The sequence below is a fragment of the Pongo pygmaeus genome, chromosome 1, assembly GCF_028885625.2.
Source record: "Pongo pygmaeus isolate AG05252 chromosome 1, NHGRI_mPonPyg2-v2.0_pri, whole genome shotgun sequence".
In the NCBI taxonomy this organism is placed as follows: domain Eukaryota; kingdom Metazoa; phylum Chordata; class Mammalia; order Primates; family Hominidae; genus Pongo; species Pongo pygmaeus.
In genome coordinates, this window is record NC_072373.2 from 26820578 (window position 1) to 26848356 (window position 27779).

At 36.7% G+C, this 27779-nt stretch overlaps 1 protein-coding gene across 5 annotated transcripts in view; it reads left to right on the top strand.

Moving 5' to 3' along the window:
• TAF1A (TATA-box binding protein associated factor, RNA polymerase I subunit A) overlaps window positions 1-27155 on the top strand; it is a 37558-nt gene extending 10403 nt beyond the window's left edge. For 3 of the 5 annotated variants that reach the window (XM_054468060.2, XM_054468068.2, XM_054468076.2), the window contains 7 exons: window positions 2102-2300; window positions 9080-9210; window positions 10077-10235; window positions 15620-15686; window positions 16453-16576; window positions 18235-18389; window positions 20982-21427. In XM_054468060.2, coding sequence (XP_054324035.1) covers window positions 2102-2300; window positions 9080-9210; window positions 10077-10235; window positions 15620-15686; window positions 16453-16576; window positions 18235-18389; window positions 20982-21094 — 948 coding nt within the window. In that variant the 3' untranslated portion in view covers window positions 21095-21427. Of the gene's footprint in view, window positions 1-2101; window positions 2301-9079; window positions 9211-10076; window positions 10236-15619; window positions 15687-16452; window positions 16577-18234; window positions 18390-20981; window positions 21428-21481 lie in introns of those variants that run through there. The other 2 variants (XM_063647623.1, XM_063647512.1) reach the window with 1 other exon arrangement.
• Window positions 27156-27779: the final 624 nt, after the last annotated feature.

Sequence of the window (27779 nt, forward strand, 5' to 3'; positions counted from 1 at the left end):
GCTTTGTGAATTTACACTTGCAGTATTCTTTTTTTTTTTTTAATTGCTTGTGTCAGTGATAAGGTAGTTAACCTAAAAAATGTGGGACAAGGATAAGACATCTGGATAAATAAGAGAAACTGAAAGAAGACAGCATTATGAGAACCATTTACTTCTTGATTTTCAGGCACCTCCTGTGTTCTCTGACTAAAAATTCCTTTTCTTTGTATATTTCTTTTGGCTGCCAAAACCAGTTATTCAGAGATTGCAGTGGTATGATGATTGGCCAAATTCTAAAACGTCTGCTGAAGTCACTTGAGCTTAGAGTTGGTGTTTAGAAAAGGAAAGAGCTAAACAAGTTGGGAATTTAAATATGTGAAAATATTTTAATACTCCTAATATTTAGGTGGAATCTTCACCTCCAAATTCATATATTCTTTTGTAAAAGTCTTATCCAAAAAGATTGAGACATTTTCAAAATATTATATCTCCCTCTCTATGTTTTTGTCTCAAAGAGCACTTTTTCAATACAGGTTTGTAAATGCTTTGCTTTAAAAAAATGTTTTGAGTGTCTACTTATGTGCCAGATGCTCTTATGATTTTGTTCTCTGGTAGACCAGGTATACTGTGAGTGGAAATTAAATGGGGGCAGTTTACGGTTCTACTTAAGAAAAAGCTTTCTAACTTAACAATTGGAAATGGGAATGGCCTACCCTGATGTGTGCTCTACGTCTCTTTTTTCAGGTCTAAACTGGATAGCCATTTGATTGGGGAGGGAGTGTGAAGTTTAAACTGTTGGTTAGGTCCCTTTTGGCTCATAGAATCTACTCAATTGAAGTAAAGAAACTGAAAGGGAACCTCATTTCTCAATAAGAGTCTGAGAGTGATAATTAGGATAGATAATAAAACATTTTTTTGTTGTTAATAATTTTAAAAACACTTATTGCCGCTTACCACGCAATGTGCTAGACATGGTTCTTATAGTAGAGGAAGATCATGTAAATGGAATGAAGTGTTATGGGTACCATAGTAGAAATGCAACATATAGTGAGAAGATGAAGGAGAAAATGGCCAGTTCTCTGGAACTAGAGAGGGTTAGGATTTAATGGGTAGGGGAAATCAGGAAAAGAATGAAAGTGATACTTGAGATAAGTTTGCAAAAGCAATCGGCCATTCACTAGGCAGATTAGGGGAAAGGGCAGCCCTGCATGGCAGGGGTTATAAAGAGTTTAAAAGCCCTACATCCAATAGTTTAGTTACTCTAAAAATCACTTGGGTAGAGGTCGGGGGAAGTAGGCTGGGCCCTGTGTGCCATACCCAAGGAACTTGGATTTTAATTCTGTAGTCAGTGGGAGCCATTGAAGGAGTTTAGCAAATGACTAACAAGATGAGATTTCTTTGGTAGCCACTTGAAAGATGGATTGTAGGGAGGCAGGAATGGAGAGGCCAGTTGACAAATTATTGCAGTACTTTGGCTCTACCCATATGATTCATTGTAGTTCTCATTATTCTCCTCTTTAATGTCTTCCCTTCTTGTAATACTCATTCTTTGTATAATTTTTCTTCCTGCTTCTCCTGTATCAGGGATATACTTTCCTTTCCATCTGAACTGAAGCCATTTTTAAACATCCGTTATTAAGATATTTTCTCTAAGCTTATATAACATGTATAAAATAGTAATATTTGTTGAATGTCTGCTATGAGCCAAACTATTAGGAGATTTGCAAGTATTATCTCATTTAATCTTGAAAACACCCTTCTGAAGGGGCAGTAATGTTCCGTAAAACAAATGAGACTCACAAAGAGTGAATAATTTACCCAGGTTTATTTAGTTTTTAAGTGGTGTATGAACCAAGACACTCCATCTTCAAATCCTCTTTTTTTACCACTATATCACACTGTCTTTTGTTTGTAAGTTTACATAATTTAGCTCATATTTACATAGTGTTGTTTCCTATGTCTTACTTCTTTGCCAGATTGTACCCAACATCAAAATTTTCAATGTCATGTTATTTGTATCCTACCAAGGTCTTTGCCCAGCATGTATTATATATTTACTGAGCTTTTTGACTAATGGTTATCTAATGGCTTAAATGGCAGCGTGCCCTTATTATTTTTGCAGATCTCCTTACAACATGCATTATACCTTCTGCATCATGGAATGCTTAAAGATGCTAAGAGAAATCTGAGTGAGGCAGAGACATGGAGACATGGTGAAAATACGTCTTCCCGGGAAATATTAATCAACCTTATTCAGGCCTATAAAGGGCTCTTACAATATTATACCTGGTCTAAAAAGAAGATGGAATTGTCAAAGCTTGGTGAGTAAATACAGGTAAACTTTTTCTTGTGATGAGACTGAGGGGCAGAGGGATCTTAAGGAGTAATCTAGTGATTTCCCTATTGACTTCATCCAGATATTACAGAGAACAGACTTTTTATGGATTTAAAATTCTTGATCCTTTATAATATTTCTGATATATAAAAAGCTTCAGTCATAAATTACATGGTTCATAATGAAGTTCATGATCATTTTAGGTTCATTACTGTTTTGAATGTGATTTAGTCCAGGATAAACACAGCCAGACATTAGAGCAATGGAGACAGGTTTGATTCAGTAACTACTGACAGGTGGAAGAGCTAAGCTCCATTCCAATTACTATGGAGGTGACCTGGGGTTGTAAAGGGTGGGGGTGGGGAGCTTAAAAAGCAGAAGGCAGAACCACCAGTACATTCTTCTGGAGTTTTCCCAGGCAAACATTTCAAGAGGGGCGGGGGTCATCCTGGGGATGTGGCCTTGAGCTGTTAGAAACTATGTTAGTGTCTGTTCAAGTATTTATTGGCCAAGTTTGAGGCCTAGTCCAGAAGAGAGCTCAAAGAAGCCCGGCTGGAGTTTGGTCAAGAAGAAAGTCTTTGCCAATTTCTAAGAAAGGCTACAGATTTTCTTCAGCAGTCATTATTACGTATAATAAACATTTCTTCCTGTGTGCCTAGAATGGAGTTGAATTTACTTGGTAATGTTATTTCTCAGAATAATATGCTTAAAGAATAGGTCAAGACGGTCATTTCATTTTTGTGTAAAGGTATAATGGACAATTTTCTTGATTTATTGACTATACCAGAAGTTGACCATTCAGTTCTCAAACTGATTCCCCTTCTCTTAACCTTCAGTAGTGTTATCATCTTCATTTATGCCCAGATTTGCATTCATTGGAGCTGTATGATTCTTTGCAATTTGCTTGCCTTGTATAGTTTCTCCGTAGGGGTTAATCGTAGAGATTAACCTAGTCTCTAGGATTAACCCCTTTCTGTTTTCATTCTCCTCCATATCTTAGTCCTAGTATTTATCACTTCTTGTGTGGTAAGCAGTATTTCCTTATTAACCTTATGTGATAAGTGGTATTTCCTTGGTCTCTGGCATGTAGTTTCACTTTTTTCGATTCCCTTCCCTCTTCTTTCAAGATACTCTGAAATGCTGTCTTCATCACGATAATCTTGTGAGGCCTTTGTAGAGTCTCCTCATCTAGAATGCTCTCCACTCTTCAAGACTCATTGGATCGCTGTCCCAACCCCTCATTCTTACACCTTAAACTTAATATATCAGCTGCATGTTCAGCCTGAATCATTTGGCTATTCATCTCTTGCTTTCTAATTGTGCTAAGTTTTTTCATGTGTATTTTATTAGTCCAGATGTCTTCTCATTTAGACTAATCAGTGTTTGATGTAATATTCCTTTATTTCTTTTGTTAGTCTTGTCATATTTTCTGGTGTAATATTTCTTTTTCAAAAAAGCTTATTCATTGATTAGGTTAGTTTTAAAGTCAATATTTTCTTCTTATACATGGTTAGGTAAAACTCAAGCAAATATCTGATGATTAAAGCTGTTGGAACATCGCATTTGTAATGTTACTCTTGTGGATAGATGATTCAGTACCTTTCCATAGCTGACAGTTCTGTAGCAACAATAGATGATGATGGGATAATATGTAGAGCTCTTAGATGATCATTCACCTCAAGTGTCTATTTAATGAGAAAAAAAGTTAGGACTAGTTCTTTATAACCAAACTCATAGGCACTTACCATGTGAACTTGTACTTGGAGTCAGCTTGGGACTTTCTTGCTGCTCTGTATGGCTCTGTCTTGGTTGGGATCGATGCACTTGGTGACTAGGAACCTCCTTCTATAATAAATTCAAACCCAATTTATACTCAAGGATCTGTCCCTTTCTCTTTGAGACAAGAGTCTTGCTGTCTCTTGCTATCAGGCTGGAGTGCAGTGGTGTGATCACGGCTCATTGCAGCCTCGACCTCCTGGGCTCAAGTGATCCTCCCACCTCAGCCTCCCAAGGACCTGGGACTACAGGTGTGCACCATCAAACCTGACTAATTTTTTTTTTTGTAAAGATGGGGGCTTACTGTGTTGCTCAGGCTGGTCTTGAACCCCTGGGCTCAAGCAATCCTCCTGCCTTGGCCTTCCAAACTGCTGGGATTACAGGCATGAACCACCATGCCCAGCCCTTTTTTTAAAAAAATTTTTTTCCATATCATGTCTTATCTACTTTCCTATCACCTCATTTCTAAGTTCATATTGATATGTATTTAACTGATCCACTGGGAAAAAGATACCAGTGCCTCTGTTTGGTTTGCAGTATCTTGTGCTTCTAATAGCTATTTTTGAAAGACTTGAACTTTCTTTGTAAACCTTTAAGATTGAGAAATAGATACAGAAAAAGCATATAAAACAAATGTGAGATATAATGAATAAATTTAAAATGGACATTCATATAACCACCACCCAGATTAAGGAACACAAAATACTGTCATCCTAACCTAAAAGTTCTCCCTGTGTGCCTTCCTGACTGCATTTCCTCCCATTCTCTCTCAAGAAAATCCCTGTCCTGACTTATGGTAATCACTCCCTTGTTTTTCTTTATACTCTTTCCACTCATGTATACATTTGTAAACAACGTGATTTAGTTTTGCCTATATCCGAATACTATATTTGGAGTCATACTGTATATATTCTTTTAGGCCTTGCATATTTTGTTCAAAATCAGTTTTAAGATAATACATATTATTGGATGTAGCTCTAATTTATTCATTTTTACGGTTATAAAATATTTTATTTTATGATAGTCACACTATTCCATTACTGATGGCCATTTAGGTTATTGTTTTGGGCTATTATAAATCTGCTTTGAAATTAACCCCTATGAATTTCTGTATACTGGTGCACATAAGTATGCATTTCTAGGAGTAGAATTGTCATAGAATATGTTTTGTGCATCTTTAACTTTAGTACATAATATACTAAACTCTTTCCAAAAAGGTTACCAATTTGTACTTTACTGACAATCTGATTAGAGTTTTCTTTTGTTTGTATTCTCCTCAACATTTGTTATTGTCAGAGTTTTCATATCAGCCAATTTGTTGGGTGTAGTGATCTCCCATGGTTTTTTTTCTTTATAGCTTTATTGAGAATTAAGATATAATTCACATACCATACAAAGTCACCCATTTAAAATAATACAACTCAGTGGTTTTTAGTATATTCATAGAGTTGTAACCATCACTACAATTTTAGAATATTTTCATGACCCTAAAAAGAAACCCTGTACTCTCCATTTCTCCCCATCTCTCCAGTCCTAGGCAACCACTAATCTGCTTTCTGCCTCTAGAGATTTGCCTGTTCTGGACATTTCATATGAACGGAATCATGCAGTATGTGGTCTTCTTTTACTTAGTATAATGTTGTTTTTTTTTTCCCTAACAGAAAATTTTGACAAAGAAAGCATAATGTTTTTAATGTTATAGCGTGTGATGGTACTTCATTTCTATTATTGAATAGAATTCCAGTGTTTGTATATACCACATCTTAGGTATTCATTCATCAGTTGATGGACAACTAGATTGTTTCTACTTTTGGCTATTTCGAATAACATTGCTGTGAACATTTATGTACAAGTTTTTGTATGGACATGTGTTTTTATTTCTCTTGAGTATATACCTAAGAGGGAAATTGCTTGATCGTATAACTCTAAGTTTATCCTTTTTAAGAACCACTGGACTGTCTTCCAAAGCAACTGCACTATTTTATATCCCCAGTAGCAGTGTATGAGGGTACAAATTTCTCCACATCCTCACCAACACTTGTCGTTATCTGTCTTTTCCATTATAGTCATCCTGGTGGGTGTGAAGTGGCATCTTGGAGTTTTGATTTGCATTTTCCTAGGGGTTAATGATGTTGAGCATCTTTTCGTGTGCTTATGGGCCATTTGTGTATCATTTTCGGAGAAATTTTTATTCAGATCTTTTGCTCATATTTTAATTGAATTACCTGCTTTTAGATTATTGAGTTGTAAGAGTTCTTTAGTTGTTCTAGACAGAATTCTCTTATCAGATACATCAGATTCATGACTTGGAAATATTTTCACCTTTTCTGTGTGTTTTCACTATCTTTTAATTTTATTTTACTATTATTATTTTTTGAGATAGAGTCTCACTCTGTCACCCAGGCTGGAGTGCTGTGGCGCAATCTCAGCTCACTGCAACCTCTGGCTCCCAGGTTCAAGTGATTCTCCTGCCTCAGCCTCCCGAGTAGGTGGGATTACAGGCGCCTGCCACCATGCCCGGCTAATTTTTGTATTTTTAGTAGAGATGGGGTTTCACCATGTTGGCCAGGCTGGTCTTGAGCTCCTGACCTCAAGTGATCTGCCCACCTCGGCCTCCCAAAGTGTTAGAATTACAGGTGTGAACCACTGCACCTGGCCTTCTTTTCACTATCTTGATGGTGTCCTTTGAAGCATAAAATGTTTCATTTGATGAGGTTTAATTTAACTGTTTTTTATTTTGTTGCTTGTGGTTTTGGTATCACATCTAAGAAGCTATTGCCTACTCCATGGTCACAAAGATTTTCACTTCTGAGAGTTTTAAAGTTTTAGCTCTTACATTTTGGCCTTTGATTTATTTTGAGTTAATTTTTATGAAGTGGGTAGGGGCCCAACTTCATTATTTTGTATATGGATATCCAGTTGTTGTAGCATTTATTGAAAAGTCTATTATTTTCCTACTGAATTGTCATGGCACCCTTATTGAAAATTAGTTAGCAGCCGGGAGCAGTGGCCACGCCTGTAATCCTAGCACTTTGGGAGGCCAAGACAGGTAGATCTCATGAGCCCTCAGGAGTTCAAAACCAGCCTGGACAACATGGTAAAACTGCATCTCTACAAAAAATACAAAAATTAGCTGAGTGTGGTGGTGTGTGCCTGTAGTCCTGGCTACTTGGGTGGCTGAGGTGAGAGGTTCACTTGAGCCCAGGAGGTAGAGTGAGGCTGCAGTGAGCTGAAATCATGCCATTGCAGTCCAGCCTGGGAGACAGAGTAAGGCCCTGTCTTAACACACACACACAAAACAAAATTAGTTACCTATAAATGTAGAGGTTTATTTCTGGACTCTAAATCTTCCATTGATCTACATATGTCTCTCCTGCCAATATCACACAGTCTTGATTACTACAGCTTTGTAGTAATTTTTTTTTTTTTTTTTTTGAGACTGAGTCTTGCTGTGTTGCCCACGCTGGAGTGCAGTGGCATGATCTCAGCTCACTGCAGTCTGCGTCTTCCAGGTTCAAGCAATTCTTGTGCCTCAGCCTCCCGAGTAGCTGGGACTACAGGCGTGCACCACCACGCCCAGCTAATTTTTTTGTATTTTTAGTAGAGATGGGGTTTCACCTTGTTGGTCAGGCTGGTCTCGAACTCCTGACCTCAGGTAATCCACCCACATCGGCCTCCCAAAGTGCTGGGATTATAGGTGTGAGCCACCATGCCTGGCCATAGTCATAGAGTACATTCTCCAACTTTGTCCTTTTTAAACATTCTTTGTTCTTCGTTGGTCCCTTGCATTTTCATTTGAATTATAGAATTAGCCAGTCAACTTAGGCAAAAAGGCCAACTGAGTTTTTGATAGGAATTATATGTATCTGTAGATCAACTTGATAATAGTAAGTCTTTCAACTGAACACAGAGTGTGTTTTCATTCATTTAGGTCTTTAAAATTTTTTTTTCAACAGTATCACTTTCAGAGTAAAATTTTGCATCTCTTTTGTAAAATTTATGCCCATTTTGTTACTTTTGATGCTTTTGCAAATGGCATTGTTTTCCTAATTTTATCTTCTGATTGTTCATTGCAAGTGTATAGACATACAGTTGATTATTGTGTATTGATCTTGTACTCTGCAACCTTTGTGAACTCATTTATTAGTTCAGTAAATTTTTAGTGGGTTCCTAGGATTTTTCTGTGTACAACACCATGTCATGTACAAATAGAGATAGTTTTACTTCTTCCTTTCCAATCTTGGATATCTTTTTGTTATGTTCTTGCTTAATTGTCCTGGCTGGAACCACCAATATAATGGACAAAAGTAGTGAGAAAAGACATTTTTGTCTTATTCCTGATTTTAGGGGGAAAGCATGCAATCTTTTATCATTCAGTTCAATGTTAGCTATGAGTTTTTCATGGATGCCCTTTATCAGATTGAGGAAGTTCCTTCTATTCCTACATTGTTGAGTCTTTTTATCATGAAGGGTTATTGTGTTTTTTAAGATGCTTTTTCTGCATCTATTGTGATGATCATGCGGTTTTGGTCCTGTATTCTTTTGATTTGGTTTAGATCAATAGATCTCTATTTTATTATTTGCATTAATTGATTTTCAGATGTTAAGCCAACCTTGCATTCCTAGTATAGATCCCACTTGGACATGATGTATAATGCTTTTTATATGTTGCTGGACTCAGTTTGCTTGTATTTTGTTAAAGATTTTTGCAGCTATATTCATAAGAGATACTGATCTGTAGTTTTATTGTATTGTCTTTGGTTTTGGTATCATGGTAATACTGGCTTAGAATAAGTTAGGAAGTATTCTTTTCTGTCCTTTTTTGGGAGAATTTGTGAAGAATTAGTATTTTCCTTTAAATATTTGTTGGAATTTACAATTGTAGCTATCAGGAACTGAGTTTTTCTTGCGGATAGTTTTTTAAATTACTAATTTAACAGAAGTCCTCAATGTTTAATGAATGTTAAAAGATCTTTTATCTTTGGGCAGATAAGGATGATTATGCTTACAATGCAGTAGCCCAGGATGTGTTCAACCACAGCTGGAAGACATCTGCAAATATTTCTGCATTGATTAAAATTCCTGGAGTTTGGGACCCTTTTGTGAAGAGTTATGTAGAAGTAAGTAGAATTTTCATAAAATTTATTGGTTTTATTTTGTCAAAAGCCTATACAAAGACTGCATGCCTAATCTTTATTGATCAGAAAGAATCTAATGGAAAAAATTATTTAAAAGAAAACAAAAATATGGTGTCTCTTTTTTGGTCTGAATTTGTTTATTTTCACCACTGTATAACTCATCGTGGCCAAGTATCTATAAAATAAATAGCAGTATAGTTGTAAATGTTAATTCAATCTTATTCTTGTTGAGCTTAAAAGAAACGCAGTAAGATACCTTATGATTTGGTGGGATATAGAAGGAAAGAGGACAAAAATCTGAAAAAGTGGGTCATTATATATGAGGTGAAGAATGATGGCTTTTTGGAAGTTTGTAAGAATGTCCTGTCATCCCAGCGTCATTGTAAAAGGACTGAGGGCCTTGGTGCTAGGCACTAGGAATAAATCTTCAAAATAATTTGCTTTGTGAAAGTTAATGAGTGGCAAGTTGATAATTGTGTTGTCAGAAGATAATCTCCAAAATCATAACCTGGAAATTCCTGTGTAAGGATGGGAACAGGATGAAAGGAATTACAATTCTCATGCACTCCTTTTGTGGCTGCAGTAATGTAGGGCACTGAGGTTAGTTGCATCACATTTTCAAGCATTAGTGTTCCCTGCTTTGAGGACTCTTATTTTTTATAGGAAGAGAATTTATGTTGAGGTTGCTGCATTTTTTATTAGTAGTAACAAAATACAGGGAAAAAATGAGAACCCTGTCAGTTTTGTGATTTTTAAAAAAAACCCATCGGTAAACTTATGCTGTGTATTATCTTTCGTGTAGCTGTCTTACAGAATTCAGCTAAGATATTATGATTTATTTTACATAGATGCTGGAATTCTATGGGGATCGAGATGGAGCCCAAGAGGTACTCACCAATTATGCATATGATGAAAAGTTTCCATCAAATCCAAATGCCCATATCTACTTATACAACTTCCTAAAGAGACAGAAGGCACCAAGATCAAAATTGATAAGTGTGCTTAAGGTATAGAATTTTTATCTCAATGTTTGACCAGGGTTGGGAATCTACATTAAAACATTCTTAGGCCATTGCTTTCTAACTTTTATGGCATCCACAGAAAATTACAATAATGTACAGTACACTGAGATAAACAGAGAAAGTTGGCTCCAGCTGCCATCTCCGTGTATGTATCATCCACACTATCCCCTGCTGCCTGGGTGAGACTGAGGAGAGAGGATCGGAAGTCTTGTACAACCCTGGTTGGAATACTCTGCACTGATATTTTTTGAAAATCAACTTTATTGAAATTTAATTTTCAGAGGGTAAACACACTTATTTTAAGTATATGCTTGAATGCATTACATTCATGAACCACCATGGTAATCATGATATAGAACATTTCTGTCGCCCCCAGAATGCCTTTCATTTCCCTTTGCAGCCAGTCTGTCCCCACACCCATGGCCCCAGACAATCACTGATCTGCTTATTGTCACTATAGATTAATTTTTATCTCTTCTAGAATTTCATATAAATGGACTCTTATGTAGTCATTTTAATCTGGCTTCTCTTGCTCAGCATAATGTATTTGAGATTCATCCATGTTATTGTGTATATTAGTAATTTGTTCCTTATTACTGCTGAATAGTATTTTTATACATTCACTTCTTGATGGACATTTGGGTAATTTTTACTTTTTGGCTATTGTGAATGATGCTGCTGAGAACATTCATGTACGAGATTGTGTATACAGATATATTTTCATGTTTCTTGGGTAGCTACCTGAGAGAGGAGTTGCTGCCTAAGAGTAGTAAGGAAAGTATATGCTTAACTTCCTAAGAAACTGCCCAACTATTTTTTGAAGTGACTGTACCATTGACATTCACACAGCAATATGAAAATTCAGTTTCTCCACATCTGTGCCAACACTTGGTATTGGAGGTCTTTTGAATAATAGCCGCTTGTGGGTGTATATAGTGGTGTCCCATGTGGCATTAAATTGTATTTCTCTAATGACTAATGATGTTGAGCATCTTTTAATATGTCTATTGGCCATTCATATATCTTCTTTTGTCATGTGTCCAACTACTTAGTCTATTTTTGGGGGGATCAATTGTCTTACTGATTTGGAAATTTTTATATAATCTGGATGTAAGTCCTTTATGAAGAATATTAATTATGAATATTTTCTCTCTGTGCCTTGCCTTTTGGTTTCCTTAATAGTATCTTTCAAAGAGTAGAAACTTCTAATTTTGATGTTCAGTTTGTACATTTTTTTTTTCTTCTATGGTTAGTGCTTTTTGTCTAAGAAATCTTTGCCTATCTCAAGATAATGAAGAGTCTCTTCTCTTTTTTTTTTTTTTCTAGATGTGTTATATAGTTTTATGTTTAGGTCATGGTAGATTTTTAGCTATTTTTTTGTGGGTAGTGTGCAGCAAAGGTCAAGGTTCATTTTTTCCCATATGGTTGTTCCAGCATTATATTGAAGACTCTCCTTTCTCCATTTAGTACATTTGGAACTTTGTTGAAAACCAGTAGGCTGTATATGAAGTCTGTTGTGTTCTAGTGATGTATATTTCCACATCGATATATGAAAATTCAGTATCTCCACATCCTTGCCAATACTTCGTATTGTAGGTCTTTTAAATTTGAGTTATTGCCATTCTAGTGGGTGTGTAGTAATATCTCATGTGGCCTTAATATGATTACTGTAGCTTTGTAGCAAGTCTTGGAATTATATCATGAAAGTCATACGAATTTGTTCTTTTTCAAAATTGCTTTTGGCTTTTCTAGGTTCTTTAACTTTCCATGTATATTGTATAATCAACTTACCTGTTGCTACAAAAAGGTCTTGCTGAGGTTTTGAATCTATAGATCAGTTTGAGAGAATTGACATCTCAACAGTATTGAGGTTTCCAAAGTGTAAACATGGCATGTCTCTCCATTTATTTAGGTTTGTAATTTCTCTCTGAACTGTTTTGTAGTTTTTAGTGTGTGTATTTTGTTAAATTTGTCCCTAAGTGTTTCATGGGGTTGTTGTATATAATATTGCTTAACATTTTAAATTGTGGGAAAATATATACAAAAATAAATGTTACCATTTTGATCATTTTTAAAGCACATAATTTAGTGGCATTAAGTACATTCATTCACAGTTTTGTGCAACCACCATCACTATTTCCAGAATGTTTTCATTATCCGAAGTAGAAACTATTCATTAAACAATAACTCCTCATTGCCCGCTCCTCCCAGCCCCTGAAAACATCTATGCTAATTTCCATCTTTGTGAATTTGGTTATTCTAGGTACCTCATATAAGTGGAATCATATAACATTTGTCCTTTTGTGTCTTGCTGATTTCACTTAGCATAATGTTTTCAAGGTTCATCCATGTTGTAGCATGTATCAGAATGGCCATCTTTATTTAAGGCTGAATAATATTCCATTTTATGTACCTACAACATTTTGCTTATCCATTTTTTGGTAGACATTTGGATTGTGTTTGTTGTTTGGCTATTATAAGTAATGCTGCTCTAAAGATTAGTGTACAGGTATTTGTTGGAGTCGCTGCTTTCACTTCTTTTGGGTGTATACTTAGGAGTGAAATTGCTGGATTATATGGTAATTCTTTTAACTTTTTGAGGAATTGTCAAACTGTTTTCTACAGCAGCTACACTATTTTACATTCCCACCAACAATTCCACATCCTGGCTAACAGTTTCTATTCTCCATCCCCTTTTTTGATCATTGATATCCTAGTAGAGGGATCCCCAACCCCTGGGTCATGGACCGGTATCTGTTTGTGGCCTGTTAGGAACCAGGCCACACAGCAGAAGGTGAGCGTCAGGCAAGTGAGCATTACCTGAGGTCTGCCTCCTGTCAGATCAGCGGTGGCATTAGATTCTCATAGGAGCCCGGACCGTATTGTGAACTGCACTTGCGAGGGATCTAAGTTGTGTGCTCCTTATGAGAATTTAATGCCTAATGATCTGTAACTGTCTCCCATCACCCCCAGATGGGATCATCCAGTTGCAGGAAAACAAGGGCTCCCACTGATTCTACATTATGGTGAGTTGTGTAATTATTTCATTATATATTATAATGTAATAATATAAAGTGTGCAATAAATGTAAAGTGCATAAATAATGCAATCCCAAAACCATCCTCGACCCTCACCCTGGTTCGTGGAAAAATTGTCTTCCACAAAACCAGTACCTGGTGCCAGAAAGGTTGGGGACCACTATCCTAGTGGGTGTGAAGTGGTATCTGTGTCTCATTGTGGTTCTGGTTTGCATTTGCCTAGTGTCTAGTGATGTGTATCTTTTCATGTGCTTATTGGCCATTTGTTTATCATCTTTGGCAAATGTCTGTTCAAGTCTTCTGCCCTTTTATGAATTGGGTTGTTTGGTTTTTGTTAAATTATAGGAATTCTTTGTATATTTTGTGTTCAGTTTTTAATATGGCATTTTAGAGGTGAAAGACAAAGGTCCTTTCAACCTAAAGAAATGATAGAGAAAAGTTCTTATCTCTGTTTTCTTTTAAAAGGCCTATTATCTTTATACTTTTGTGATCAAAATTGGCATTATCAAACCTTCAGATGTGGAAACTACATTTTATAAATTTTTCAACAGGCTTTGTTTTACTAAACAATCCTTTGCAGTTGTTGTTGTTGTTTGAAACAGGGTCTCACTCTGTTGCCCAAGCTGGAGTGCAGTGGCATGATTACATGAGGCTCACTGTAGCCTCCACTTCCCTGGCTCAGGTGATCCTGCCACCTCAGCCTCCCAAGTAGCTGGGACTACAGGCAAACGCCACCATGCCTGGCTAATTTTTTTGTATTTTTGGAGAGACGGGGTTTTGCTATGTTGCCCAGGCTGGACTAAACAATACTTTTAAAGTTGCTATTTTTATTTTACTCTCTTAAGATAGCTTTTGGCTCATTTATATTACAAAATATTAAGGATTGTGTTTAAAACAAAAGCAAGACTGTGCTTTCAGGTTATCAATCACTAATGGTGTTTTTGAAAAGATTTTTTTAAATGCTACAGAAAATAACTGTTGAATACTTATCTCATATTTATATTCAAGACAAGATGGATTTAGAGAAATTCTGTTTTTCCTTTTGAAAAATACGGTATTTGGAATTCAGATCTCAGTACATGGGTTTAATAGCAGATTGAACATAGCAAAAGAGAGGATTAATGAACTGCATAGAAAATATCAGGCTAAACCATGGAGAACAAAAAGGATGAAAGGTGCAGAAATGAGCATACAAGTAAATTGGTGAAAAGATCTGACATACTTGTCATTGGAGTCCTAGGTGGAGGACCTCTGAATAGAACAGGGCAAAAGCAAGCAAACTAATTTTTTAAAAACCCTAACATTTGAAGGGCTCATGACTAAGACTTTTTCAAAACAAATGGAGGATTTCTAGTGTTCTGGTGATGTGCTATTATTTGATCTGGGTGCTGGTTACCTGAGTGTTTAACTTTGTGAAAACTGACTGGTGTCATGATTTGTATGCACTTCTACTACATGTTATATTTCAATAAAAAAATCTAAGTGAATTGAACCATATACAGAATTCTATAAAATCGTGAGACAAGTGTGACTTTCATAGGAACCGAATTTCAGTAATATTCTCTGATATTGGTGTATTGATCTTGATTGATCTTTTTAAAAACGATTAAGAGAAATTAACAAAATTTCCTTTTAATTTTGTTGGAAATTATTTCAATGTAAGATCAAAGTACTTTAGTGAGCAGAATGAATTCATTTCTAGTATTAAATGTATTAAAATGAAAAATACAGCTTTACTTTAAATTCCATTTTTTGAATATTCATGAAAATGGTCCTTCCTATTTTTTAAAAGAAAAATCTTTAATTTTTTCATTGTGTGAAAGGTTGTTAAAATATTTACTCATATAACCTTAGTAAACTGTTCCTGAGCACAATCTGTGAAATTAACTCCCAGCCTTTTTAGCTTTTTTGCTTCATAGAAATATTCTGTGGTCTCTTCTGTTTAGTAAATAAGTATATTTTCTGTGTGATAATTGATTTTTTTCTTTTCTTCTTCAGTCCTGGCTTCTGAAAGAAATTGTTTTAAGTTGTTGAGCGTGGTAAACTATAGATATGTATAAGGAGCAGATAAAAAGTCCCTGCCTATTTTCCTCACTTCTCCTGACTATTTTGTTATCAGGGACTTTTTTTTTTTTTTTTTAAGACAGCTTTACAGAGAATGCTTTTCTATACTTAGAATGAAACTAGATAAAAAGCCAGGGTATTTTTAAAATACTTAATAAATTTACAGAGAGCATATTAGACAGTAAGAACTTTATTTTGAAAGTAAGCTGAAATTTGAGAAATGCTTTTATAAGTATGTAAAAATTATAAGACTGTTCTTTCTTTCAGATTTTGTATCAGATTGTGCCATCTCATAAATTGATGTTGGAATTCCATACATTACTTAGAAAATCAGGTAATAAATAAATTTTGTTTTATACCTTGTGTAGACAAGCTATAGACTAGGGACCAGCAAACTATGGCCCATCAGCTAAATCCACCCCTTTCCTGATTTTATAAATCAAATTCTGTTGGAGTCCATCTGTTTATGTATTGTCTGCGGCTGCTTTTGCACTATAGTGACAGAGCTGTGTAGTTGTGACAGAGACTGTATGCTTTGCAAAGCTTAAAATATTTACTATCTGGGCCTTTATAGAAAAAGTTTGCATACTCCTGTTACACAATGTGAAGGCAGTAGTTTGCAAAAGAGAAATGGCTCGATTTTATATAATTCACTCCATTTTAATCCCTGCTAGATTTCAGCACACCATAGAAAAGAGCATGCTCCTTCATAGAAGGAAATCAGCTGGCTAAGCCCAAACTGGTCCTAGGACTGCCTAGGTTCCTCTCTGAATATGAAAGAACATGTATAAAATGCCCAAACAGAGCAGGTACTTTAAATAATGTCCTCAGTAGAGGAGTGTAACCCATATTGAGATCAAATTCACCACCATTACCTCATTAGCAGGTATTTTTATTGAGTTTTTCAGATTCATTGCAGGAGTAAGAGCATAATGAATTTTTAAAAACTGTTAACCAGAAGGCTTATGATTCAGTATTTTATCAACAACATATATGTATATGTTGTTGTATATATACAGTTGATAAAATGTATACACGTATATTTTAGCTTTGTACACTTTAATACCTTATGTAAACTTGAACTGTTAAAACCATTGCAGAAAAAGAAGAACACCGTAAACTGGGGTTGGAGGTATTATTTGGAGTCTTAGATTTTGCCGGATGCACTAAGAATATAACTGCTTGGAAATACTTGGCAAAATATCTGAAAAATATCTTAATGGGGTAAGAAACATACGGTATTTATTACTAGGTCATCATAAATAATATTTCCCAATATTTTAGCTAATATCTATCAATTTTTAAAGATCTTTGCTTATGTTTTGTAATTTCTTGAACTGTTCCTTCAGTTGTTTTCTGAGTACATTTTCTTCTGAAGCAAGGAAATACAGAGTCATAAGGAGAACATACAAAAATTCTATCAATTTTTTTATGCCATCAAAATAAATCCTGTACTTAGCACTACTGCTTGCTAAGGAATACGTATGTGTTTTCCATTTGGAAATAAAGACTAGCAGGGATCACTCTTTGCTAAAGACTCTTTGTGATTTGTGCGTCATTAACTTGTAAGATCACATGGGAAGCAGCTTTCCTCCTACCTGTGTTTGATCATTTTCAGTGAGTATTTTTAGGACCTCACAAGATCATCATACACTATTCATTTAACAAATACTCATTAAATCCATTTTGACCTGGGTATCTAAAAGTGTACCTCTGATCATAATATTGTTAGTGTCACATTTCGAGTAAAAGAAAATGAATTTCCTGTTATTTTTACTTAGTGTGTGAGAAGAAGGGATATTACAAAATTGTTTCATATATTTATTATATCCAATTTAGTTGTTAGGCAATTCAGTGTCAGTTGGAACTTGTTTCAGGCTTCAGATCTGACTTGTCCTGATGGGACAGTGCTGTTTATAAAATAGTTTTGGTGTCATATGTTGACGCACTCACTGTAAACCATTTTCTAAATCTGAAGCCCTGAATAAACTCCTACTAGATCATAAGGTCCTCGAAAGCAAAGAGGTTCATTTTTTCGAACCTCTATTTGTTCTACCATAGGGGGCACATGGGTGCCAATAAGCATTTGCTCAATTAAATTATAGAGATCTAATGTGCAATGCAGACTGTAGTTAATATTGTATTGCATATAGGAAATTTACCATGAGTAGAGTTCAGGTGCTCCCACCACACAAAAAAGTTAACTAGATGTATATGAAACATGTTGTATACCTTAAATATATACAATGAAAAAATTATTCACAGACACACAGAATTGCCTGCACTTAACAGTTTAACATATGTCTTAATGTATTTGTATAATAATGATATCTTCATTTGGATAGTAATTCATGGCAGCATATAATTTTAAGTAAGGTTTTACTTAAGTAATAGTAATAAATAATATTTATTGAACATTTACTATGTACCAGACACTATGCAAAGAGCTTTATATGAGACCTGCTGTACCCTACTACTAGAATAGTTTAATCTTAGTAACATTCCTATGAGATCAGTACCACTAATGTCCTCAAGGGCACTGAAGCTCAGAGAGGTTCTACAACTTGCCCAGGATCACATACATAGTAAATGGAAGAGCTGCTATTTGAATCCAGGATTCTGGCTTCAAGTCTGTTCTGTAACCACTGTGCTGAACTGTCTGTTTAGTGAAATGGAAAATGGGATATGGAGATGGAAGAGAATAAAAAAGGATTTGCTTTCCTGCTGTTGCCTATCATGTGTTATGCCTTGGCCATATTCAGAATTTAGCTTGGAAGCATCTTCCTTGTCATCTTTCCGTAGACTCTAATTAAGTCTAAATTCTGATAATACAGATTTGTTTCCATCATTGACCCTCTCTTTTTGACATTTTTCTTTTCCAGAAACCACCTTGCATGGGTTCAGGAAGAGTGGAACTCCAGGAAAAACTGGTGGCCAGGCTTTCATTTCAGCTACTTTTGGGCAAAAAGTGATTGGAAGGAAGATACAGCTTTGGCCTGTGAGAAAGCTTTTGTGGCTGGTTTACTGTTAGGAAAAGGTACATATTTTTGTTTTCATTTTATCTAGACACAGCTTTTGGCTGATTTTGAAATTACGAAGTATGGCCTTCATTTAGAGCTTACCTAACATGGTACCTAAAAATATTAGGTGCTTAAGACATAACTGCTTAATGAAAGAGTGAATCCTGAGTTGGGACCATGTGCTTAGGTTAGAAGCAGTGATTTCATATTGATTGTGAATGGTTTTCATCTCCTGACTTGAGTGTTGTTAGGGGGCATTAAGATACATGATATGGACTTTTCACAATAATTGACCATTTGGCCTTGTTTTATAGAAAGTTTACTGAGATTTTCAAGTGTCAAAATATTCTTTATTGATCTCACTGTTCTTTAATAGCTTCATATTATACTAATATTTACTTATCTGTTTCTGTAAGCGTGAAACATTTCCTCCACTTAAGAGAAAGAATACCTCCTACTAGCATATGAAAAAAATTCTCTTCAAAGAAAAGGGATATGGATTTTTTCTTCAAAGAAAAGAAATATTTTGGGTGGTAAAATTCTTACCTGCTTTCTACCACTGAAATTATTAAAAGGTGGCCAGTACCGAAATGAAACTACCACAGAGTATGTCCAGAAATGAAGAAAATAAATCTTACAGTGACCACTAGTAAGCAGTCCATTGCTAGGGAGCTTAAGGTGTCCTGAAGAGATTCTCCAATTCACTTTTGAATATGGTTTCTATTATTTTGGAATTAGTAGTCTCAGTGAATGTAATACAATGTTGATAAAGAAGAAAATAAAAATTAATACACTGATGACAAGGAACAGAAAGGTGATTTGGATTGTCATTTTTCTACTACTTTATGAGTAGAGAGGCATCTAGCGCAATTATCAAGGGGTCTCTTTGAGCAGAGTAGGAAGAGCTGGGTTAATTTTCCAATTCACTCACTTGTTATGCAACTTAGGTCAAGCAGTTAACTTTTAGGAGCCTTTTCTGTGAAGTGGGCATTGTAACACTCATCTTACTGTTGTAAGTATCATGTGAACATCGCATCAACGTGCTTTGTAATTTCTAAAGTGCTCTACAAATATCAGGCATCAGTTACTCCTGCAAGAGCCACATCTTCTCTCAGGCTGTTAGTGTGGGGTTGAGTCAGTCTCTTCATTAGTTAAGCTGGGTTTTCTTCTTGCTCTGGTTACCAACCCTACTTTATAGGATTCAAATTCTGGATGTGGTCTGCCTTTGCTTTGTGCTTCGAGTGGGGTATGGTGGCTCTCTTTCTTTCCATGCCCCGCTAAAAGCAAGCCAGGCCCATTTCTCCTTGGAGGGGCCTTTCCTTGTTGGGATTGAAGCTACTTGGTTGCCCTGTGACTTCAGCTCTCATGAACTTGAGAGTTAGTTTATTAAGCTTTTTCTCTTTGTTAGGGTGGGAACGAAATTTTTTCCAGCTTTCTATATAGGTACAGGCAAAAGTCTGTGTGCGAAGTATTTTGTTTTTTACTAAGGTAGTATGATATGTTTAGAAACACAAATTATTTTAGTAATACTACAGACATCACTGCTTCCCAGCTAGTAAAACGTTACTAGCTGGGTGCAGTGGCATGCAGTGTGCCTGTAATCCTAGCTACTTGGGAGGCTGAGGTGGGAGGATTGCTTGAGCCCAGGAATTTGAGACCAGTTTGTGTCCCATAGTGAGACCCCATCTCAGGAAAAACAACAAAACAAAAATGTTGGCAATTCTGGCGTACTAGTTTCAGGAATAATAAAAATGGTTACTATAGGTACAGTATATGTCCTTGCATTTTCTCAGAGAAGATGGATGCATACAAGCTGAAACTGTAATGAAATTAATTTTTCATATGTGATTTATGGTCTTATTCATTTACCAACTCTAAAAAACCTCAATATCCAGTTTACATTTTTCTTACAGAAATATGATTCATTTGTCTGAAATATTTGACAAATGCTTGACAGTCCTTTGTGTGTTGTAAGACTATGAACAGCAGGTGGAACTTCTAATGAGCATGAGGCACCTGTGTGAGAGCTACATGGTCTCCACCTTGCTGCTCTCTACTTGGCTAGAATGAATAGATAATGTTTGACCATTTCTAACCTGTGATTTGTTTATTCTAATCCTTCACACCAAGATTTTCTACAGAGAACTTTCTTACTGTTATGAATGTAACTTTGGCTGATTTACAAGCTAACATTGAGAAGCAAGCTATACGAGTGCGCTTTTGGAGAAGGCTCATTTAATATGTGACTGTATATAACATGCCTGTCACCATCACTAGGGTGTGGGAGGAAGGGTAGAAAACAAGCTAAAGTCTATGCTTTAATTATGATGGATTAGAAACATCTTTGCATATAGGAAGAAATATGTTTCGTTGGGCACAGCTGAGAATATACTTATGCCATATTGGTAATACAAATAAATTTTGTATATAGGAAGACATGTATTTCATTGGGCACAGCTGAGAATATGCTTAGGAGATATTGATAATACAAATAAATCTACTTTCATAATCATTAGTGTGCTAAACTTAAAGCAGAATTTTAAAAATGTAGAAATATACTTGAAAAATGTGATGAGTATTAAAACTTTTTATTTTGCTTTACTTTTTAGGTTGTAGATATTTCCGGTATATTTTAAAGCAAGATCACCAAATCTTAGGGAAGAAAATTAAGCGGATGAAGAGATCTGTGAAAAAATACAGTATTGTAAATCCAAGACTCTGATACTGAGTTTTAGTTATTTCACAGTAGTAGCTACACAGTAAGTAGCTCAGTAGTTATTGAAAGTATTTATGTAGTGTATTAAGAAGCTTATATTACTACGAAAAACTGATTTTTATATATTTTTATATTTTTGTATTATTTATAGCTAGAGAAACAATATTACTGCCTTTGCTTTTTGTAACTATGTCTGTTTTCTTTTTTGTAATGTTAAATGTTACATTCGTTAAGGAATAATTCTTCAAATGATAAACTAATTAGACAGTATAGCTCTATAGCAGTTATTGTTTGCAAATACTTTGCCTCTGGCTATTGTGTAATAAACTGTAACTTGTAGTGCTGTGAAATGTATTTATATTCTACTTTTATATTCTAATTAATCCATTTTAGGTAAACCACCATGAAGAAATATATTGGTGATGAGTTCTGTTGAGGAATTTTGAAAAGAGAGAAGGATTTAGAAAAAGACTCTTTCTCGGCTGGGCGCGGTGCCTCACGCCTCTAATCCCAGCACTTGGGAGGCCGAGGTGGGTGGATCATGAGGTCAGGAGTTCGAGACCAGCCTGGCCAACACAGTGAAACGCTGTCTCTACTAAAAATACAAAAATTAGCTGAGCGCAGTGGTGGGCATTTGTAATCCCAGCTACTTGGGAGGCTGAGGCAGGAGAATTGATTGAACCCGGGAGGCAGAGGTTGCAGTGAGCCGAGATTGCACCACCGCACTCCTGCCTGGGCGACAGAACTAGACTCTGTCTCAAAATAAATTAAAAAAAAGACTCTTTCAGGATAAAGACCTGACAGTTTGGGGCAACATAACCTCCTGCTAGAGAGAGACCTTTGACTCTAGAGGACTAATTTGGGTCATAGCAGTAGAGTGGGCTGGCTGTTTTCAGCTGGCACTGGCCTAACTTTAAAGGGCTCGGCGTTTTTGGTGCCTGGCACAGCAGTCTAAGATCACGAGGTCAAGAGACTGAGACCATCCTGGCCAACATGGTGAAACCCTGTCTCTACTAAAAATACCAAAAAAAAATTAGCCAGACTTGCTGGTGTGCGCTTGTAGTCCTAGCTACTCGGGAGGCTGAGGCAGGAGAATCGCTTGAACCTGGGAAGCGGAGGCTGCAGTGAGCTGAGATCATGTCACTGCACTCCAGCCTGGTGACAGAGCGAGACTCTGTCTCGGAGAAAAAGAACTCACGCGTCCCCTCTCCTTTTTCTCTTGGAAATGAGGATGCAGCGGTATTTAGCTGGACAGTGGAGGAAACTCACCAGTGGACTAGTGTCCCTGAGTCACACAGTAAACCCACGGGGAAAACCTGGCCAGAAGCCAACAGCAGCTTTCCTGGAATATGAGCTGGGCTTTATAATATGTTGGGATAATTGGTAGAATAAGTGCTTCTTCAGAAATGTCTTGGCTTTTACATTTACTGCTGGGATAACTAGTAATTGAGTTCCATGAAGACTCACTAACTTCAGAGCAAGTCTAATATTTAGATGGCGAGACACACATTTCCCTTTGGCTTATATTCCTACTAATTCTAAACCATCTGCAAGAAGGTTAGGGGGCAAATTGTGCTTTGTCAATAGTTTATATTTCAATATTACTTAGTAAGAAAGGTCTATCAATAAAGAAGCACTTAGAAAGTACATGTAAAATGAGCAGGCGTTCCACAGAGCCAAAATAAACCAAGTTAAAGCTTCCACATAAATAGGGGTAGCTTTACTGCTGGGAGTCCATGATTCGGTTTTGTAGGAGTTCTGTATAAGACCAATACTCTAGCAATGAAATTCCCAGACGATGTGGAAAAAATCTGAAAGCATCGGCCAAGATATACTTCCTGAAACTTTTAGTCAAAAGCTATAAAATAGGATTATGATTTCTCTTGATCTCTAAGAAAATGGAGGTGAGAATAAAAGAAATGAGTAGATATGATTCTTGGTTTCCATACAAAGCTGTCTCAACATTTTTACATCAAATGTTGTTATCTAATTGTTCAGTAAGAGTAGTGCAAGTCACCTGTGAAACGTTTTTTAGGTCCGCTGATGTTTAAGCTGCTTCCATGAATAACAGTAACAGCTAAAATTGGGCTTTACCTTTCATTGTAAAACCACCACAGTCCTATGAATTATTCCTATTTTACCAATAAAGAAAATGAGGTCATTGGAGATGAAGTAACTTGCCAAGGTCACAGCTTATAGGTGTTGGCACCAGGATCCTAACCCAATCAATGTGGTTCCAAAGATCACACTCTCATGTAGTACCTGTATGGCCTCCCAGTGCAGTCAGTGTTGACTTCATGCAGAGCACTGAGCCAGGTTGTGGAGTGAGACAAAGCAGCAAAGGTAAGAACCCAGACCTGCTCATTTCTGCCTGCCAGCATCATTTCACAAAGCCCCTGACCCTGTGACGACATGCAACTCTCTGGAAAGATGCCTTGAAGACAAAACAGCATAGAGCCCAGGGCACCCACACATTACTTGCCTGAGTCACTACATTCCTTAAATGACCCCAGTCCTTGCCTTTTCCTACACATGAGATGTCTGATGGGATTAGTGATTATGCTTCTGTAATCCATAACAGATGTACTCTTATACCTAAACCTTGATGAGATTCTGGTTGAATGTAACTTTTGAGCAAGTTTGATGTGATTTTGCACTGTACTGAACCCTACCACCTGTATATAAGCAGTGAGCTGAAATACTGTGCTGCAACAGTCTGACAGGACTGCTTGCTTATATGGTTACTACTTATAACCATTCGTCATGACTACTTTAAGACACTTTAACATAACTAAAGATAATTGAAAGTCTTGTTTTCTCCTTGAAACCTCTGAATGTATATATTTAGGATGTACAATCTGATGTTTTGATATACATTCTGAAATTATCACTATAATCAAGCTAATTAATGTCTTCATTACCTCTACGTAATTACCATTACGTATGTATTGTGTATGTATGTGTGATGAGAAGATTTAAGATCTTTCTTAACAAATTACAAGTATGTAATACAGTACTGAACTGTCATCACCATGCTGGACATTGGATCTCCAGAAATCGTTCATCTTGTATCACTTAAACTTTGTGCCATTTGACCAGTATCACTCCATTTCCCCCTTCCCTCAGCCTCTGGCAACCATCTTACCCTCTGCTTCTATGAATTGGGCTCAAATTTCACATACAAGTGAGATGATCATGCAGTATTTCTCTTTCTGTGTCTTGCCTGTTTTAATTTTGCTCAGCACGATGTCCTCCATGTTCTGAATGGCAGGATTTCTTCCTTTTATAAGGCTGAGCAGTATTTAATTGTAATTTTATAAACCCTATCTTTATTCGTCTATCAAAGGACGTTGAGTAATGCTGCAATGAACATAGGAGTGCAGATATCTCTTTGCAATCTTGATTTCAATTCTTTTGGGTATATACCCAGATATTTCTATTTTCAATTTTTTGGGGGACCTCCATATTGTTTTCCATAACTTACATCCCCCAACAGCAGCATACAAGTGCTTCCTCTTCTCTTCATCCTCCCTAGCACTTATCTTTGACCTTTGATACTATTCATTCTACCAGGTGTGAGGCTGTATCTCCTGGTTTGATTAGCATTTCTGTCATGACTGGAGATGTTGAGCACTTATTCATATACCTGTTAGCAATTTGAATTTCTTTTGAGAAGTGTCTATGTAGGTCTTTTCCCCATTTTTAAAATGGAATTATATTTTTGTTATTGAGTTGTATGAGTTCTTTCTATATTTTGGATTATTAGCCCCTAGCTGATTAATTATATGGAATGTGAATTACATCTCTGTAAAGCTGTCAACACCCTATTCCCTTCCCACTCCCCTCATAAAAAGAAATAAAAGAATGTTCTATGGAGTCAGAAAGGTCTAGGTTCAAATTCCAGCATGGCTGAAGCCCCCCACCTAGCCTGGGCCTCACCTTTATTCTGTAAAATGGGATGGTCTGGAAAGGTTGATATAAAGTGCTGAGCGTGGGTCCTGGTAAATGTTTTTTCTCAATAAATAGAAACATTGTTTTATGTTAACGTTTTTGAAAAAGGAAAAGCAACAAAAATTAAGAAAAAAACAGATAGGTGTGCCCTTTTGGACCCAGTTATTTACCTATATTTACAGCACAAGGGCTTTTTCTGCTGGATTGAATTAGAATCTTTGTATTTTAAATATTCCAAAAGGAAACAAGCAAGACCCTTGATGGATGGTCTACAAATAATATGACTAACATCTGAATAAGTCAATCCAAGATTCATGCTTCTAAACCAATCTGCCACCAAGTAGGAGTCGACTCAGTCCAACAAAAAATACAGAGCCGACTTCTATGTTGTTTTCATAGTTATGAAGGTAGCCTTTAGCTCAGTGAGTAGAGGCGGCTCTTTGTTTCTGCCTGTCAGTCCCATAGTGATACCACCGCCAGTTGTTTAATTACAACTCCCCTCATGCCTATACCAAGAACTCCCAGATAATCTTATCAATGGAACTGAATCTTCAGTCAATACCACTCTTCAGTAGGCTGCATCTGAGACAAATTTTTCCAAATGAAGAACAAATAAAAGTGATAACTGTACTTTTATTCTTTTTGGGTACATCATGATGGAATGAAAAAGATCTGGGCTGTAATTCAGAACACCTGAATTGTGTTGCCATCTCTATTCATCTAAAGTGGGGCCCTAAAATATTTCACTGAACCCCTCTTGGACTTCATTCATTCATATGTTCACTGGTAATGTATCTACCTTGCTGACTTGTCTTGAGAGAACTGAAGATCAAATGAAATGTAGTGTGAGAAAATACTTTGTAAACTGTAATGCTTCGTACAAGTGAGTTGTTATACTTTCTCTAATCTCAGGTACAACCTGTTCATCTTTAGACTGTGAGAGAGGGAGTCTGAAGGCAGATAGATAGTTACATCAGTAAACTATATGAGAAGCTACTGAGCTAGAACGTTTCTTTTTATATTTTTTCTGTTATGTTCCATGACCTGATTTAGGATAAACACCTGACTCTCAACATCACTTTTTAAAAGGCACTTGCACTGGGCATGGTGGCTCATGCCTATAATCCCAGCACTTTGGGAGGCCGAAGGGGGTAGATCACTTGAGCCCAGGAGTTCAAGACCAGCCTGGGCAACATGGTGAAACCACCGTCTCTACAAAGAAAAAAAAAAAAAAAAGTAAAAATTAACTGAGCATGGTGGCACACACCTGCAGTTCCAGCTACTGGCACTCCAGCCTGGGTGACACTGAGACCCTGTCTTGCGGGGTGGGGGGGCGGGGGGTGGATGTTAAAAGGCAATACTATATATGAAACTGTGTGTGCATGTGTGTGAATGTGTGTGTTACTGCTATGGGCTGAATTGTGTCCCCTAAAAAAGAATGGTTGAAGTCCTACCCCCCAGTACCTCAGAATGTGACCTTATTTGGAGATAGTTTTTACAGAGACAATCATGTTAAAATGAAGTCATTATGGTGGGCACTAATCCAGTATGACTGATGTCCTTATAAAGGGAAATTTGGACATAAACGCACACAGGGAGAAGGAGCACCATGTGAACATGAAGACAGAGCTCAGGGTGATGCATCCACAATTCGGGAATACAAGATTGCTGGCAGACCCCACGAAGCTATGGATCAGGCATGGAGCAGTGTCCCTTGCGGCCTTCAGAAGGAACCAACCCTGCCAACATCTTAATCTCAGACTTCTGGGCTCCACAGCTGTGAGACAATAAATTTCTGTTGTTTAAGCCACCAAGTTTGTGGCTGTGTTACAGCAGCCCTAGCTAATTTTTTAAAGGATTATGTTTGCTTCAAAAGTGGAAACTGAAGTGATTTCAGATACTCTGGTCCTAGCTTATAGTTTCAGAGTTATTTCATAAGCTCACCTAACATTCAGTGAAAATGTGTTTTCTGTTCTTTTCCATCCATAACTTATCTAAAAGCCCCACTCAACTTTCATTATGATATTCTTAATCCACTGCAGCTGATTGTCATCTCTCCGTCCTTGGGATCCCTAATGGCAGTTTGTTCCTCCCTTACTGTTACCTTAATCTTATATCTGCCTGTATTATTTGGATACTTTAATCCTTTTTTCTCAGAGCATAAACTCCTTGAAAAAGTTTGTTTTATATGTCAGTTTTCTGTTAACATTTCTCTTCCAGCATAATACTTCACACAAAATAGTATGTATTTACTGAATTGACACCAAGACAGCTTTTGTAAAATTATTGCATGATTATTATATAATTACATATATATATTTTTTGAGATAGAGTCTCGCTCTGTCACCCAGGCTGGAGTGCAATGGTGCAATCTCTGCTCACTGCAACCTCCGCCTCCTGGGTTCAAGCGATTCTCCTGCCTAAGCCTCCTGAGTGGCTGGGATTATAGGCACATGCCACCACACCCAGCTAATTTTTTTTTTTTTTTTTTTTTTAGTAGGGACAGGGGTTTCACCTTGTTGGTCAGGCTGGTCTCGAACTCCTTACCTTGTGATCTGCCCACCTCGGCCTCCCAAAGTGCTGGGATTACAGGTGTGAGCCACCACGCCTGGCCATAATTACATATATGATTATATCTAAAACGTAATATCATCTGAAATGTTACATATTTTAATAATCAGAAACTCACGCTGTCACCGTCTGATCAGATTCTGCCCGCCTATCTTTCCCTGCTAATCTT